We start from the raw sequence: 16,017 nt of genomic DNA, 5'->3' as shown, positions 1-16,017 counted from the left end.
ACTTCATTTTGCACTTTTAAATATCCTCATTCTGTGGATGCCTGGCACAAACGTAGACCCCATATTATACCACTTTAATCCAAACTAAAACTTGCTTATCGAAACACTTGTTAATGTACTTTCATCATAATATGCAGATCCCCAAAACCCTGGTTTGTGGCAGATTTCCATTTAATGCCCATCTGGCATGATCACAATTTTTTTTTTTTTTTTTTTTTTTGATAGAACAAAAATTGCATATTGATCTTCCAAGAGCCAAGAAAGTACATTTAAGAAAAGTGACATCAGATGAATTTTTGAAATCGATTTTGCATTACATCTTCAGCAAATGCAATCTCATCTCATCAAAATGGGGATGAAGGTGCTAACATATACACAAACATGAAATTGGCGTAGCATATAAATTGTATTAAAAAAAATATTAGTAAAAAAAAAAAAAATTTTTTTTCAACCTTTTTCCTCATTTCTTAATAAAAAAACGTTTCATTTTGCTGACACACTCAGCTCATGTTTTAGAATATTTAAAGGAGACGAAACGTTTTGCAAAAACTTGTCATACTGTATGGAATTTCCTAAGAGACATTTGAAAATCTATATAACAGTCAACTTTTCAACCTCATTGGATTGGTTATAATAGTTTTAAAACTAAAAGCTTTATATACAAATTCATCCTGTCACCCATCTACGTTCACTACTCATGCGAGTTTCTAGAAAATATCCATTCTTTTTGACCCCCCCCCCCCAAAAAAAAAAAAAATTTCGTACATTAAAAAAAAAATTAAAAAAAAATGTTACCACTATTTTCACTCTCACATTAATGTTTACTTCCACTTCTCTTAAAGACACTGGGGCCATTTTCTCATTCGGTGAAAATCACTATTGTCTATATACAACACTAGATTTTTAACCAATAAATACTCCCTAGAAATAAGTTTATTCTTTCGGTTGTTCTAACCATCAAGAACATGCAATTTTTATTTTTATTTTTTTTATACACATTCTGAATTAGTGGAATATATTAAATTTACAGAATACGTTAAGGAACTCAAAATGATGACTTTATGTTTACTTTGTTTCTCGGTTATGCATGTCAAATACAAAAGAGCAAGTTATGTAACCAGTTGCCATTTTGTTATAAACTTCTCAGAATAAATATATAATTTAGCAAAATACATATGAAGCTAGAAAAAAGTGCAGTATTTGTTTCAATTCTACACTTAGTCTATTGTGTTTCTAATCACTGAAAAAATCCGAAATTGAAGAATATCCTCTCCATCCAGTGTGCTCCTTTTTGGGGAGCTGAATTTTCCTCTTATTCAAAACTGATCTATCAGTAACTTTGTCCTTATGAGGAGCCAAGTAAATAGGAACAATACCTATAATTCATTCACTTACCCCCTCTCCCTCCTTAATATACTTTCCTGAGCAGCGTCAAAACATGGAGCCTACTTGTAATAGATTCTTTGAAGAAACAGGTACAGAAGCAATTCTAGATTTTAAAAAGATCATGAAAGTAATATGTTGTATGTTACGTGCATAGTTTGATCAGGGTTTTGTTTATGTAAACAATCAGAATTAATACTTTATACTGCCCCCACCCCCACCATGTTTAGCTTAAGACCAAAGTTTTTATCACAGTCGAATTAGGTATTCAAATTTTATTCTTCATGATAAGGCTTGTGTTCAGACTAAAGAGACAATGGATACCCTACCTACTGTAAGTATGCCAGTGCAGCAAAAGTTGCACAATCCCTAGCTAAATCTCAACATTTTATGAATCCAGTGGTAAGGAGAAATCCAAGGCTTGAAACAATGGTTACTCATTTAGTACTGACCAGGCTAAATGTCACTTAACTTTCGTGATCGAACAATAATCAGAATCAATGTTAGAATTACTTTTGAATTCAATTAGAGTGACGATTAAAAACACGTTAAAATGACGATTAAAAACACATTACTAAATATTTTTATTGAATAGATTTCGTTTGAGCTTAATCTTCAGATTCCCTAAAGTGTTTATGTGAAAAACTATTTTTTAATAAATCTTGTTTAATCTATGTGGAAAAAAAAAAAAAAAAACAGAATTTTTTTTTGTATGGTGAATATTTCAAGCCGAGTCAAGTGAACAGAAACATGTGCTGTTACCTTCCTTTTCTAGTTATCAAACACGAGGTTGGTGTTAAAAAGAAAAAGAGAAATCCTGGTGATTAGAGAAACTGTCAACAGAAAAATTAATTTAAATTTAAAATAAAATAAAAAGGTGTGTGTGTGGGTGTGCATGGGTAAAGTAGTTGGATTTTTTTCGTTAATATTTTTTAAATCAAGTAAAAAAAAAAAAAAAAAAAATTAAAAAAATAATTGTAAAACCATTTCCACACTCTGACAAAGTCACAAATAAAAGAAAAAATGCATTTATAAAAAACATACAAGATATGTTAAGAATAATGCAGACCCCACCCCCACAAAAAAAAAAAAAAAAAAAAAAACTTTAGTTTTGGTGAAGTTATAAACTTTTGTTTTCAAGAGATAGTTAAATTATTATTGAACAAAACTGAAGAAACCAAATTTTATATAAACAGAAAATTTTGAATTAAATTTCCATGGATTTTATTTTGAAATTAGAATTCAAAATTTTATGAATTTTCGAATAATGCACCAATGGCAAATGTTAAACTTTACAGAAAAAGTCCACAAGAAATGCTTGGAAAAATTAAATTCCCCTTTTTTTTTTTTTTTTTTAAAAAGTGTAATCTAACTTCTACAGATACTAGCTTGAAATGCCCCACGCCCTCAAATAAAGGTTAGTTTCTGTTTTTAAAATTTTCAATTTTGCATCTTAAGTCGAACAGAAATAGGAGAAAAAAAAAAAGAAAAAAAAGATTTCTGTTCTTGTTCAACAATGACAATTCCCCATTTACACGAAAAAAGAAATTTCCTTTTAATCCAAAGATCATTTATTGTTGTAAATAAAAACCAAAACCAAACAGCCTCTACCTTTCCCCAAAGCAAACAAGGCTGTTTTTTTTTTTTGGTCATTCAAAAAACAAAAAAACAATTACTTCATTTTTAAAACAAAAAATTTTAATATAGATTTATGATAGTTTGTTCTGTTTCTCCACAATCAGACACAGAGCCCCATCCCCACCCATCTATTCAAGTACTACCCTCCTTTGGGTTCTTTAGTAGGATATATCCTGACCCAGAATTTGAAACCAACCACACTTGCATGCAAAGCTGCAACTGCCACTAAAGCACCGCACCACAGAAGTCTGAACAACTACCATAGTATGCAAACACGACAGTGGTTAAGACATGGCAGTTGCTCAACGTTCTTAGGCATGGGGGTTCAGTGGCAGAGTTGCCATTTTAAGTGCAGGTGATTCAACGCAGGGCAAAATTTGACTAAGACCTGTTGACAGCCGGCATATGGTGAGATACATCCAATTGTGAAATAAAAAATAGATTTTATTTTTCAACAATAAGGATAATTAAAATCCATTTTTCCAAACATTTTGAAAAACAGAATTTAAAAAAATTTAACAGAAAAACAAGACAAACAAAATGTGACCGTCTCCACATTTTTTTTTTTAAACTTTTCTTCCTGTAGCATATCGTTCAGCAAGGCGAATCACAAGGTCAAAAGGTTATACAAACTGAATTTTCATTTTCATTCTTGTAGAGTTGGGTTTTTACTAAATGCCATCTTGTTTGGCAAGATGGAGTGTGTGTGAGAGAGACGGTTGCTAGAGTAAATCTGCCATTGTACATACATACCTGGTTTCAAAGCCGCTTTTTTTTCTCTCAAATTTTGAAACAAAACCCATGCACTACCACAAGCTGTCCATCTTGTATCTGCAGGGAGGACCTTTTTTTTGCGCTCCACCACAACCCAACTAACCAACCATGGGTTCACAATTTATCGACCAATCCTACCAACCATCACCAAACACCATTCATAACCATACCATAGACCAATTCCCTGATGAAAATAGGGAAAACTGTCAATTTGCAATCAGCTCTGCTGCAGCATTTCAGTGAAGGATTAAATCCACAATCACAAATCTAATGAGGATAATCACAACAGGGTTTTGTTTAAAAAAAAAGAAAAAAAAAAAAAGAAAAAATGGAAAACCTTCAATAATGCAACATGTGCAAAATTAAAAAAAAAAGAAAAAAGAAATAAAACATTAATAGTGGATAAAGCTGCTACAAGGTCAACATTTAGAGTCCAATTGAACAGTACACTCCTGTATACTACAAAAAATACTCAAATCCAAAAATATATTTAAAAATGAAGTGACCATATTTTTAGATGGAACGAGAAAAATTAAAACCTCAACAAAAATCAAAGTAAATTTGTAAATTTTTTACAGAACAAAATCCAAGAAAAAGATTAAAAAAAGGAGTTGATGCTTTAACAAAGAAAATTTTAAATTAGGACTTCTTGAGATAAAAATGCTCATTACTACTGTAAATATGATTCTTCATTTATGTTCACAGGGATGGAAGTCTCCAATTGGAAAAAAACCCTGAAACTAGGATGAATTGCCTATGGATCCCTGTGTGTGCAGAGAGAGAGAGGGAAGCACAAAAACAGCTTCTTTCTAAACCTACTAAAATAAAACAACGCCAATAAATTTTAACTTTAAAATTAAAAGAAAAACACAAAGAAAAATAAATAGAAATTACTTAATGTATTTTCCAAATTAAGAGAAAGCCGTGTTAAAATATTTACATCAATCTATATACAATTGAAACAGAATCTTTTTTGTTCTCATGCACAAATGATGAAGTCATTCACTGAAACAGATGGAGGATAACCATGCACAGTTAATGACATCACAAAATATTGATCAGATGAACCAAACCGAAGCAGCATTAACTCTAGACAGTTTGAACTGGTTTCCTCCAAAGGAAGGAGTTTCATGCAAATATCAAGTTCACAAGTAATCTTCAGTTGCTTGAAGATGTGTGTGAGGAGGGGTGATTGCAGTGGTTGTAATACCAGTTGCAGCATGTGCCAAGGTGGTGACAACAGCAGCACAAATGACTGCCAGCTGCGGTGGACAGAGAAAGGTTCGTTACATGGCAGCAGTAATCCACATAAGAGGTTAGAAGAGATTCACCCATTTCTCTAAAGACTCTAAAATAAAATGTTTGTAGACCGTCTGAAGAGGAACCCTTTAAGTGGATATTAGTTGGCCGTTATCTTACATAGATATTTGGTTGGTAGAATAGTGACAACTATTAAGAGCGATAGTTTTTCACTAAAATTTGAAATCTGACACTTATGCATAAGATTGGAATCATATATAGAGTAGTTACAGAGGATTATCCCAAGAAGCAAATATTTTAATATGAAATCAAATTTAAAAAGATTTATTGGAAACCATTTAAAAGTATCTTTTATCAATTGTCTCTTAAAACATGCGAGATAAAGATCCACAAACATGTATGCCATAAAAACAAAGACATAAAAAAACTAAGCAGGAAAAAAAAAAAATGTATTGATTAAATCATGAGATGAAAAAAAAAATGCATTGGCAGTTTGAAATCACCAATATTTATCAATTAAAAAAAGGGGGAGGGGGAGAGTAAATTTAAAATAGAAAAAAAAAAAATGAAGCTAATTTCATAATTTGGTGAAAGTTTAAAATTACAAGCAAACCAATAAGAAAAAAAAAAAAAAGTTTAATATTTTACCAAGTTCATCAACCGGATTCAGTTCACATTCTAGGTCAAGGGCACATACGTGATGAGGGCGTTTACTTCCTTTCCAGGAGAGGAAATAAAACAGAATAAGCTTACCTTAAAATAGATTGGCTGCTAATTCGCACTCAAAGTTCAAGAGATTTACGATCTCATTCAAATTTTATTAAAGAAAATATTACGAAATGAGAATCTGTAGGGCATGTATTGGGGACCTATTTTCCAATGGAAGATCATTTTATAATAGAAATTCTGGGGCAAAAAGAAATGGAAAAATCAAACACTTTTGAAAAGCAACTAGTTTAGGTAATTTCCTAGTATAAGATTACTTATTTGTAAATGAAATCATTTTGATAGGAAGCTAAATTGTACTTATGAAGGAGTTCCAAAAGTAAGGTCTCCTATTATTTTTTATTCTGCCCAAACGGATCAGAGGGGAGTACAAATTGCATTGTTATGACGACTGAACTTATGCATTCCATGATCTGTGAAAGTTTCATATGTTAGAGATATTGACTGTGTGAGAAAGCAACCTTACTCATGGGCGTACATCAGATGCAAAGATACATCAATTCATTCAGAAAAAAATTGAACTGATCAACATTCACTAATAAGAAAATCAAGTTCTGGAGCATAAAAGGTCACTCGTTTTACTGGTACCACACCATCTTCATAGCTCTTTAATGTTTTTTTTTTACTTAAAAAAAAAATAGAATGCTTTACTTTTGGAACGAAGATTATATTTTAGTAAATAATATGAAATAACTTATACAAGTTGATTGAAATAGTGTTTATCTGAAAAATTCAATACAGAAACCAGTAACTTCAGAAGATTGCTAAAGGAAATATGAAATCAGATCAAATCAAGGGACATAACTCATTTGAGAGAAAAAAAAAAAACTCTTAAATTAGATGGGGGGGGGGGGGTGATCTAACTCATTAAACTGTAGCAAATCATATGCTTGTATTACTAAAGTGGTTGGTTGGTTGGTTGTTTTACGGCAATCAACCCTTTTCAGGTTATTTAATGCCGAATCCAATGATTTTGAAGAACATTTTTTTTAATAGAATATATATTTTTTTTCAAGTCAGTTTCTATTTAATCCATAGTTGGGACCCTAACAGGTACTACCACTCTGGGTCAAAGTGGACTTGGGAGCAATGGCAATTAAGGGGTTCTACACTCCCCAAAGCCCGCAAGATAGGGCCTTACCATCGGATATAGTTTAAGGTCATATCCAGGACCTATTACTAAAGTGGAAATGGAAAGAAAGATATTGTATTAATATAGAAACTGACATATACAAAGGCCAGACTAATGAGATTCCTTTTTTCTTATAAACAGATTTTTGCTAGTGTGTGTGTATATATATATATTACAAACACACACAAAACACAGATTGATATAGACAAATTGACAAAGTCATGACACTGGACATGCTACTGTTTCGAACAGATGGTTTCTTAAAACAACAAGTACTTGTCTGGCTTTTTTTTTTTGAAGACAAACATTTTTAAAAATTTGTCTATATCAATAAAAATATATCTTACTCTTCTTTTATTGGGCACTTAATCATCTAACGTTAAATTCAGGAGTTTCCTTTCTTGGATACCTATAACTTGATGTGTAATATATATATATATATATATATATATATATACACACATACACACTCACGTGTTTGGTCATCTACGACTCATCAGAGTGGCTGAATCTAGCGAAATTCGAAATCGGGACCTCACGGTAAGAAGCTTAAACTCTTACCACTGGACCATCTCGCACGACTGTTTTGGATATATCGTGATTTACGTAGATATTTGTTTATTTGTTTGTATAAATAACTGAATTCATTCAAAACGTATTGCAAAAAAAAAAAAAAAAAAAAAAACATCTATGTAAATCGCGATATATCCAAAACAGTCGTGCAAGATGTTCCAGTCGTAAGAATTTAGGCTTATTACCATGATGTCCTGATTTCGAATCTGACAAGTCATAAATGACGAAACACATATCTATATGCCACTCCCCATTTGGGAGTACCAAATTGGTCAAAGGGAAAATTATTCTCAACTCGCATTTAGGTTAAAATGCACTTTCATATAAATAATTGAATTCATTCAAAACATATCGCAAAAACAAAAACAAAACATATATATTAAAACAATAATGCTCTGGCACAGCTGGAGTAAGTATTGTTTGTACCAGTTAGGATACATCTTTAACAATCAATTCAGCGGTTGCTGTTGGGCCGAAATATAGTTCGCGCTTTCAGCGGCTTCATGTGAGGATGAATTACTTTTGTGCTAATCACCTGACGTGTCCCTACAAGAAAATTCTCATCAGATTAATCAGCATTTTTTGTAAGCCAGAGTGCACAAGCTTTTTTAAATCTATTTGATCGTATGTCTAATCTCTTCTTGCAGAGGATATAAATATGCAGAACACCAAATAAACAGAGACTAAATGGTCCATATTTTTATTAGTTCACAAATATATAAATGGTCCATGTTGTGACAAATCATTTTTATTCAATATAAATACAAGACACTGATTTCAGGACCAATCAAAATCGAAAGAGACAATTCTCTACTAAAATATTTTTTTTAATAAATACTGTTTCGATTTGAACATAAATCAAGTCTATGCAACTTTATTGCGAAGTTATTTTTTTGGTATAATTTTTTTTGTTTTTGCGACAAACAGTTTAGACAAGTACTTCAGCTCATAAATGCGAGTGGCCAATGAAAAAGGAAAAATTAGAATCTAGATGAATTTCACAACACTGGCCCTAAACTCAATTTCCTTATTTTTTTTAAATCACATGTAAAAAACAAAGGAGCCCCCACGCCCATCCACAAATAAAACAAACTTATCAATTAAAAAAAAAAAGTAAGCTACAAAACAGAATATCTCAGAAATGGAGGATCATTTCATATTTGGGGGAGAGGGCAAATAACGTCTCACTATAACTGTTGATAAGTTTGAACTATTTTTGCTTTGAAAATTTGCTAAATTCTGTTAAAATTAGCTTTGTTTTGTCGAAAAGCTTTGCATAATAAAAATCATTTAAAATCATGAAAAAGGGGTTGGCTCATATATATATATATATTAAAAAAAAAAAAAAAAAAGACAGAGTTCACATTGTATGTGTGGACAGGAAATCTTTCTTGGATGAAACAAGGCTACTACTCCTCCTCTCCATCATTTGATGTACAGAGAAAGGGAAGTGAAACAAGATACGAGAGGAAGAATAATAAAATCAATCCAAGGCAGAAAAATCAACCTTTTAACTAGAAAAAGAAAATAAATAAAAAGCAGAATTCTGCTTGCCAGAAAAGATCTCACAGTTGTGTTTAACTGTTGTTTTGTTATTGGAAGTCTTTCCCGCATCACAAGTAGCAATCCCACAGATCCTTGCTAGTATTATATATAGTACACACACATTATGGAAAGTTTGAATTACCTGTAGACATCATACTTGACTGTCGTTGGTCTCTCTGTGCAGGAGCTTATCAGAACAACCTGGCATAAGGATGCTTCCCTCTACAAGTTAACCATGACCAAATATTCAAAGTCCAAACAAGATCACCTTTGTATGGCTAACTCACAATGGCTTATACAAGAAATAGTGCACTTTCTCAAAGACATGTTACCTTAAGTAACAGCATTCGGATGGATATTCCAAACCAGATGAATTACTGTCCTGGAATCTGGTAAGATTAAGAGACCACAAGAGATACCTATAACAGTCAACTAGAGATGAAAATAAGTGTTCTCCATGTTTTTTAACAACATTTGAAAGATAAAGGAGAACTTTAATGGAAACTAATATCATTGTATTTCATATAGAGAGCAAAAGTTGGCTCCAAGTTTTCTAAGAACTTACATTGAAGTAAAAAAAAAAAAAAAAAAGTTTTCAGAATTAGCAAGGTTTTCTAAAATATTCACTTTTTCTTTTTAAAAAGAAAAGTTTTTCACTCGCAGAAATTCAACGGCAAAAATAAAACAAATTCTAAGGATGAAAAAAATAATAAAAATAAAATAAAAAGCTTACCTGCTCATATATCGTCGCCTTGCAAATCGCCGCGAATCATCACAGTCCCTGAAGAAATGTCCTTTTCGACCACACTGATAACAGCGAAGGTTGGGATCAAAAACCCTTCGACGACGACCTCTTGTGCGAGGACGAGCCAGAGATACACGGATTCGGCTACCTCCAAGCATTCTGAAAGTTTTCAAGATAAAGTTGATAAGGAAATGGTGGAAGTTTCCACTCAAACACACCAGATATAAAAAAATTAATAGCATTTAATGTTCTATTATATAACATTATGTGCGCGTCGAGCTAAGAGTCATAAACCACAAAACAAACACAAAGTTGGTATTTTCTTGATTGGCATTGCCCAAGATCTATAATATCTAACCTTTTCTAATTAATCATTAGTTGAGGGGGGGGGGTCAACTGGGTCAGGTTTCATCAAGAAGAGATTGTTTTTTCTTTAAAGATCATTTTCTGTGTTATCTATAGTTACGAAATTATATGGTAATTTAGCTATATATAATTTTCTGCATTTTATGAGTTGCGAACCACCTAAGACAATATAAAAGAAAATATAGGCATTTGCTGAGAAATAAAAAAAAAAATTGTGAACGGATTCTTCCCTTTGACCATTAACATTCAACCAACCAATGTGTGTGTGCGTGTGTGTGTGTGTGTGAAAGCAAATTAATGTTTTGCTAAGTATGTTTTGCTTTGTATTTTAAAATACATTTTAATCATACAAAATACATACTAAAACATTGCCATTTTGGAATTGAAGTTAAAAAAAAAAAATAAATGAAGAAAAAAGCTTTGTCTCTCATTGAGTGTGCATAAAATAGTCTATAGTGAAGCAAGGGCTGCACAATCACCAACAATATCTCCTGAACTAGCATTGTCGGAATCCAGTAATAAGGGGGAGAAAAACTGGTCTTATTTTTACTTTAATTGTATACAATCAACACTTGAGTTGAGTCTACTTAATCCATAGCTAGAGGGAAGACATATGGATTTATACTTTTCCTGATTATTAGTGATGCAGTAACTCAAACACGTGTTAAAGTACATTTTATTAGTGATATAGCTCTATCCAATATTATAGGTTAGTCGCCTCAATAAAAAAGCCTTCGAAAGGTTAGTCAATGGTAATCTGGTTAATTTTAGTGATTTTCATTAACTCCAGAAATATCTAACCAGTATTTGGTTTTACAGACACAGCAAAGAATTTTTTTTCTGTATATTCATAAGTTATTTATGCCAGGAGACACTTAAAACTCAGAATCTCCTGAAGGCCACATGTAACTAATTAGTTTTTTAATTAAATTAATGCAGAATATTTTTAGATGCTTCTATATTACACAAACGTACAAAACATTGAATTTCAAGTGAAACTAATTGTATCTGCATAATTGTCAGGTCTAAAGTATTAACACATTCAAAAATTATGAAAAATAAGGTAGAAAAATAATTATTAATGAAATAAGAAATTTGTGAAAGGAAGCGGTGATCAATATTACGCCTACTAAAAAAAAAAAAATTAAAAAAATAAAAAAAAAAAAGATGAATTGACAGGGGAGATAATTAAATTGTTGCTTACGTTACATGATGAATGTAATTCAAAATGTCTGAATTTATTCCCTTATAATCTTTATCGAAAACAGTTTCTCATTAAGAGTTATTTTTCTACCCCCCCTTTTTTTTAATAAGGTAGTCACCATTTATCAAGGTGGTACTTTAGTAATCACTAATGTTGTAGATTGGGCAGAATTTGGATTATTTAAGGGGACAGCTCAAAAAAACTTGCTTATACTGAATTTGAAGCCTACCATATTATAGTCGGTCGGGAAATAGACCAATAGAACAGTGTTCCACATGCGGGCAGTTCTAAGAAAGAACTTCATTCATTGAAATCTACCTTATCGTTTTCCATAATTTTTGGATATGCTACTATTTGCAACATGACAATTACGTAGTTACCATTTATTGTATTTGAAATTCAATAAGTTTTTTGGTTTGTATAATATAGAAGCACCAAATTTTTATTAAAAAAAATTTTTTTCTTCTTCTTTTCATGCAACGTTAAAAGTTTTTAATTTATGGAGTTTTGAAATGTTATACAAGTTAGAAAAAAAAAAAAAATTAAAAAAAAAGCAAAATGTTGGCAACATCTGATGCAATCGTGTCTTTTGTGCTTAAAAAAAAATCAATAAAATACGATTTTTTTTTTTTTTAAAATGCAAAAAAAAAAAAAAAAATAAATAAATAAATAAAAAATAAAAAAAGCATTTTCCAATTAACACGTTTAACCAGTTTAAATTATAATAAACTGCTATTTTGGCTGTTAGATGATGAAATCATAGTATTTTACAATTTAAAATTATTTTTTCTCTAGGCCCTCAACCCATGTAACTCCAAGAATACTTTATATTCTAGAGCTCATAAACATTCAATTCATTGATTTTTTTTTGCCATATCAGTCATTTTCTAGTTTGAAAATTCCTGTCTCTGCAACATCTTTACAACTTGGGTCAATTTTTATACAAGTTTTATTTGCTTTCGCTTCTATCCAGTCATTGGACAAGAATTAATTTTTGCTAGTGTCGGATTATTTTCATATCTGGATTGTCATTTTCTACAATCATTTGTATACTGTCATACAAAAAGGCAAAATGGCTGTGCACATTTTTATATGTCCAAGAAGGGCTTTTTGAGGGGGGGGGGCTCTCTTAACAAGGTTACCTTTATTTAGAACTTTCCTTATACTTCCTAGATTATAATATCTACGATTTGTGAACAGACATCGTCTCTAGATTTATTTTGATTGCCTTTTATAGAATTCCCTTTATTCTGTCCTTTCGTGTGTGTGCTTGTCTTTCGTATTAAAGTGAAACTAATCAGAGCGAAGTAAGCCGCCTGGCTTTCCGGCCGGGACCTCCAGAAATGCAATTAGCTTTGATCAATGTTGGGGAAACCCTTTACATCAAACAATTACCATTCATTTTGGTTTTCCCCAACATCGTAGGGAAGCAAAATACGGCAGAAACTGGCCTGCAGCCAACCTTCATTTCTGCATCTGCGTGATTCTTAACTTATTCACTTCAAGTCAACTTTTAGATTGACATGTATAAATTTGAATGCTTTTCACTTCCTCTCGTGTCTTAGCGTAGCGGTAAGATCTCAGCTGTTCTTTTACTTTCTTCTTTTCCACCTTCGCGTCACGGGTTCGAGCCTGCCTGCCTACTACCATTTTCTTTTTTTGCTCAACACACACCCGGGCAACGCCAGGCATTCCCGCTAGTATTATATAAAAAAGACAAAATGTGTGTGTGTACCAAAAATTTTCGACACACGACGGATCCCAACGAGATCAGTATCGTTTTGAAGCTCAGCATATCTGACAACAAATATTGAAAAATTCGCCAAAGCATTAATTCCTTCACTCAGTTTTCTACAAGGAGGGGGCGCATTTTTTGTTGACATTTTCTCAATTCATCGTCTTCGTTTGATTGACTAGCCTTAATTCCAATGCTTGCGACTTCCGGTTTTTTCATGGACGCATCGGCTAAAACGTTATGTTCTTTTTTTAAAAACCTTTTTCTCCTTCACGTTACGGGTTCGAGCCTGCCTACCTACTACCACTTTTTTTTTTAACACTCCACCCAGGCTGCCTACAGATGTTTTTTACCCCCACCCCCCAAGCTACTACCAATTTTTTTTTTTTTCCAGGGTTCCTTACTACACCATCTCGACACACCCAGGCAACTTTGGGTACCCCCTCCCCCGCTAGTCTATTATATAAAGGGCAAAATGTGTGTGTTTGCCAAAAACTTTCAACACACACAACAAAATTGGTCTCTTTCAGACGACAAATATCCAAAAACTGGCTAAAACCATTAATTCTTTGTCAACCGAGTCATTTTTGCAAAATGGGATCAGTTTTTGCGTCAACATTTTTGCCATTCATGCTTAGTTTAAAAGATGTTAATTCGAAGGCCAGTGACGTCAAAATTGCCGTGGGCGAGACGGCTAACCTGTTAGCTTTTTTCACCTCCTTTTCCTTTTTTACATTACAGGTTTGAGCCTGACTATTTTTTTTTTTTTGCGCTTGCACGGGTACTCACTTTGAAATAAAAGTGGTTTTGATTTTTTTTTTTTTCTGAGGGGTTTCAATAGCTTTAGTATACCACTTCTCTCCACCCAAGCAATGCTGAGTAGCCATGCTAATATAATATAAAGGAGAATTTTAAAATTACACAAGACATGTACAAAGCTGGTATATTTTTTTTGGTGTTGTCTACTTAAAAAAAAAAAAGCGATTCTTTCGGGATTAACTGGAGTAGAAGTTCTCAATTTCGAACAACTTTTAAATTACATTTGGAAAGAAATTTCCAAATCATTCCTCAAGAATTTGAGAAATGCTAATTCTCTCGGTGTTAGTACAAAGTTCTCTCCAGACTATTGTCCTCATCACTAAATCAGATTATTGTGACTATGCATCCCCATAATATTTTTAAAAATTATTTTTAACTCTTGCTTAAAAAAAACCCCAAAAAACTTGATCACGGAGTCAAGATACAAAAAACAAAATCGAATATTGATAAAAAAAAATACTCTAGTTTTAACACTTTTTGTGTCATTACGAAACAAAAATAAAGAAAGAAAACACGTGTATTCAAAGAAAGCGATTATTTTATTTAGAAGAATTAATTCAGTTTAAATAATTCTTGTGTTATTATAAAACAACAAAAAAGAAAAGTCTTATTTAATTTTGGTACTGCGCTGAAATAACGTTATTTTGAAAGCCATTGAAAGTAATTTCGGGGGAACTTGTGCAGTACTTAAAAATATACAAATTTATTTCCTTTTGGAGGTAGGGGAGGCTCGTTTTAAAACTATATCTACCTCAGTATTTTCTTTAATTTTCGTACAATTTTTTGTTAAAAATTATTTACTAAGTAATGTTGAGTGCGACATTACTTGTTATTTCTTTTTAATTAAATAAACTCTTTAAAGTAAGTTTAAACACCAAAAACTTACAAAGCTAGGTTGAAAACGAAAACTTAGAAAATCAATTTAAATTTTTAAAACAATAAACATGTAAAAATATTTTAAAAAATATAGGATGTGCATTATTACCTAAAAATATACAATTTTTTTTTTTTTTTCTTTTGGAGGGGCGGGGGGGGGGGATCTCATTTTAAAACTATATATACCTTAATATTTTCTTTAATTTTCTATTTTTGAGCAATTATCCTCCTAAGAAGTGATCCTCTTATGTCGGACATTTTTTGTTCATAACTAACACTCGACATTACTTTTTTTTTTTTTTTTTTAACTAAATAAACTCTTTAAAATAAGTTGAAAGACCAAAAACTTTCAAAGCTAGGTAGAAAACGAAAACTTAGAAAAATTAATTTAATTTTTTTAAAACAGTAAACAAGTAAAAATATATTTTTTTTTAAATATTATGGGATGTGTATTCTCTTTTAAAGACAATATCTTCTTGAAGAACGGTCATAAAATGTGTTTTCAATCGATATTTATTCAATAAGGGACCAGTTTTCCTACCTAGCAAAAGGGGACGAGTTTTCCAGGTATGAGTTTTCCGGAGATTAGTTTTCCTAAATTCGTCGAGAAGTGCATCATCGCCAAAAGATCTGAGAAGAATGGATGTGGGTGGAGATGCACGCACACGCAATGCATCCCCAACCTCCCCATGTTAAGAACGGCTTTAGAAATAGACACCCTTCTCAAACCTCTCATGTTAAGAACGACCATTACCGAAAAAATAAATAATTTATTAATCTTTTTCTGGAAAAAAAAAAAGTTTCTTTAATTGTTACACAAAACCTTAAACTTTGCTTATCTGTTTTGTTTTGAACTTTTTTGTTGGACAAAAAAGAAAAAAAAATTACAGTAAAAAATCTTACATTACAAAAAATTAAAACAAAAACTTGTTACATTAGGTCGTTTCTTGGTTTATTTTTTGTTTTGCGTATTTCTTCTATTAAATTATTCCTTCATTTATTTATTTTTTTTTTTTTGAGCAACGTTTGTTACGCTTTCATAATCATTAAAGCTTGGCGGTTAACGTTGTGTTCCTAGCAATGCCGATCGGATGTTGAGTTACATTGGTTCAAATTATGCACACGTAAATTTTACTTACAATGATATGGATTCGATTGATTTTTTCCACAATTAATACTCTAAAAAAATTAAATCAACATTTTTATATTTTCTCTATGCAATGTCAGACACACAACTGTTA

General features: G+C 31.7%; 1 protein-coding gene across 3 annotated transcripts in view; it reads right to left on the bottom strand.

Moving 5' to 3' along the window:
• LOC145265402 (uncharacterized) overlaps positions 1-16,017 on the bottom strand; it is a 43,696-nt gene that overhangs the window by 11,692 nt on the left and 15,987 nt on the right. For all 3 annotated transcript variants that reach the window (XM_080121225.1, XM_080121227.1, XM_080121226.1), the window contains exon 3: positions 9,765-9,935. In XM_080121225.1, the coding sequence (XP_079977351.1) occupies positions 9,765-9,935 (171 nt within the window). The remainder of the gene's footprint in view (positions 1-9,764; positions 9,936-16,017) is intronic.

The sequence above is a fragment of the Euprymna scolopes genome, chromosome 40 (assembly GCF_053919585.1).
Source record: "Euprymna scolopes isolate OS-2025 chromosome 40, ASM5391958v1, whole genome shotgun sequence".
Lineage (NCBI taxonomy): Eukaryota > Metazoa > Mollusca > Cephalopoda > Sepiida > Sepiolidae > Euprymna > Euprymna scolopes.
Note: the sequence above shows the minus strand (reverse complement) of the source record. Positions and strands in the feature narration are given on the sequence as shown.